The following is a 1,217-nucleotide window of genomic DNA, read 5'->3' on the forward strand; positions in this document are numbered from 1 at the left end:
TTTCTAAGCTAGTGTTCATAAGTAATACTTAAGCGATATATGATAAGGTAATTAAGAGGCTAAGTCATGATGATATATGAATTTTTTATCATCTTATTCAAATTTTTTGATCTTACAGGGGAAGATATTAGGGAAGATGAGACCGATGGGCAAGATATATATCTCAGTGTAGAGAGCTTAGAACCGTCAGGTGACCTTAGGAGGTAGGGAAGGAGGCCTGGATAGGCAGTAGGGCTTAGGGCTAGCTTATGTCATCCGCTCACTTTAGAACACGCCCGCCTATAGTACACCTTTTTCCTTGGATGGTAGGGTGTACTATAAGCGGGCGTTGACCGTAATATAAGTAATATATAAATTCAAAAATTCCTAAACTTCACTTATAAAGAGGTAGTTAAACGTGAAACCTAGTAAATAATTTCAAACGATTCTCGGAAACGAAACGAAAGTAAAAAACTCCTCCTTCCACGTCACTGGCTTTAAATCTTCTAACTCTAAAATGAACCTATCCCTCACGGTCGAAGAGCTAATATTACCACCCTGTCGGATATTCCGATACTCAGCCTTTTCTTCATTCCTCCAGAAATGTGGCCACATCATTAACTGTGTTTCCTGTCCATTCACAATTTTCGTTTTATTTGCCCATATTTTTGCAGGGGCACGTGCCACAATCAAATCTTTCCGGGGGACTGAAAAGCCCATTGGTGGTGGATTGATACCTTTGGACTCCATGATTTCGGCCAGCTGGTCTTCATCCAAAGACGCGGGGAAATAGACCCAGAATAACTGAACAAAGGATTTATCCAAGTAATTGACCCAGTTATTGCGGTAAATAGTCTCGTGGGATACTAGGCGTAAAATCCCTTTGCTGGCAAGATTCTCCCAGAAAAGCTGGGCGTCCGGGGAGTCCTCGAATTCCCTTAGTTTTAACATGCAGCGCCACACTACAGTAGATGGATCAGCAATTTAAATCTAACAAATTTTCTATCCTTCTTCAGTCTGGACTCACATGTCAATAGAAGAACCGTATCAGGCCGCTCGCGAGACCTTGCCCAGTGGCATTTAAAAGGGCCTGCAATTTGGACCAATAGCTGGAAATCTCTTACCCATTGATCGGTATCGGACTCCATATTAGGAGGTACTTGGAGCTCATCCCAGACAAGGATCCTCGAGTCTCCCGCATTGTTGATTAAATCGTCTCTCCGAGAGTGTTGCGACAT

At 42.5% G+C, this 1,217-nt stretch overlaps 1 protein-coding gene across 1 annotated transcript; it reads right to left on the reverse strand.

The window, feature by feature from the left end:
• Positions 1–417: 417 nt before the first annotated feature.
• On the reverse strand, positions 418–1,217 carry N7484_008238 (uncharacterized protein; the record flags this gene model as incomplete). Its single annotated transcript, XM_057118625.1, has 2 exons — positions 418–941; positions 1,007–1,217. The coding sequence occupies 2 exons, from the start codon at positions 1,215–1,217 to the stop codon at positions 418–420; spliced, it is 735 nt and encodes a 244-aa protein (XP_056968180.1).

The sequence above is a fragment of the Penicillium longicatenatum genome, assembly GCF_028827895.1.
Source record: "Penicillium longicatenatum strain IBT 33135 chromosome Unknown contig_6_segment0_segment0, whole genome shotgun sequence".
In the NCBI taxonomy this organism is placed as follows: domain Eukaryota; kingdom Fungi; phylum Ascomycota; class Eurotiomycetes; order Eurotiales; family Aspergillaceae; genus Penicillium; species Penicillium longicatenatum.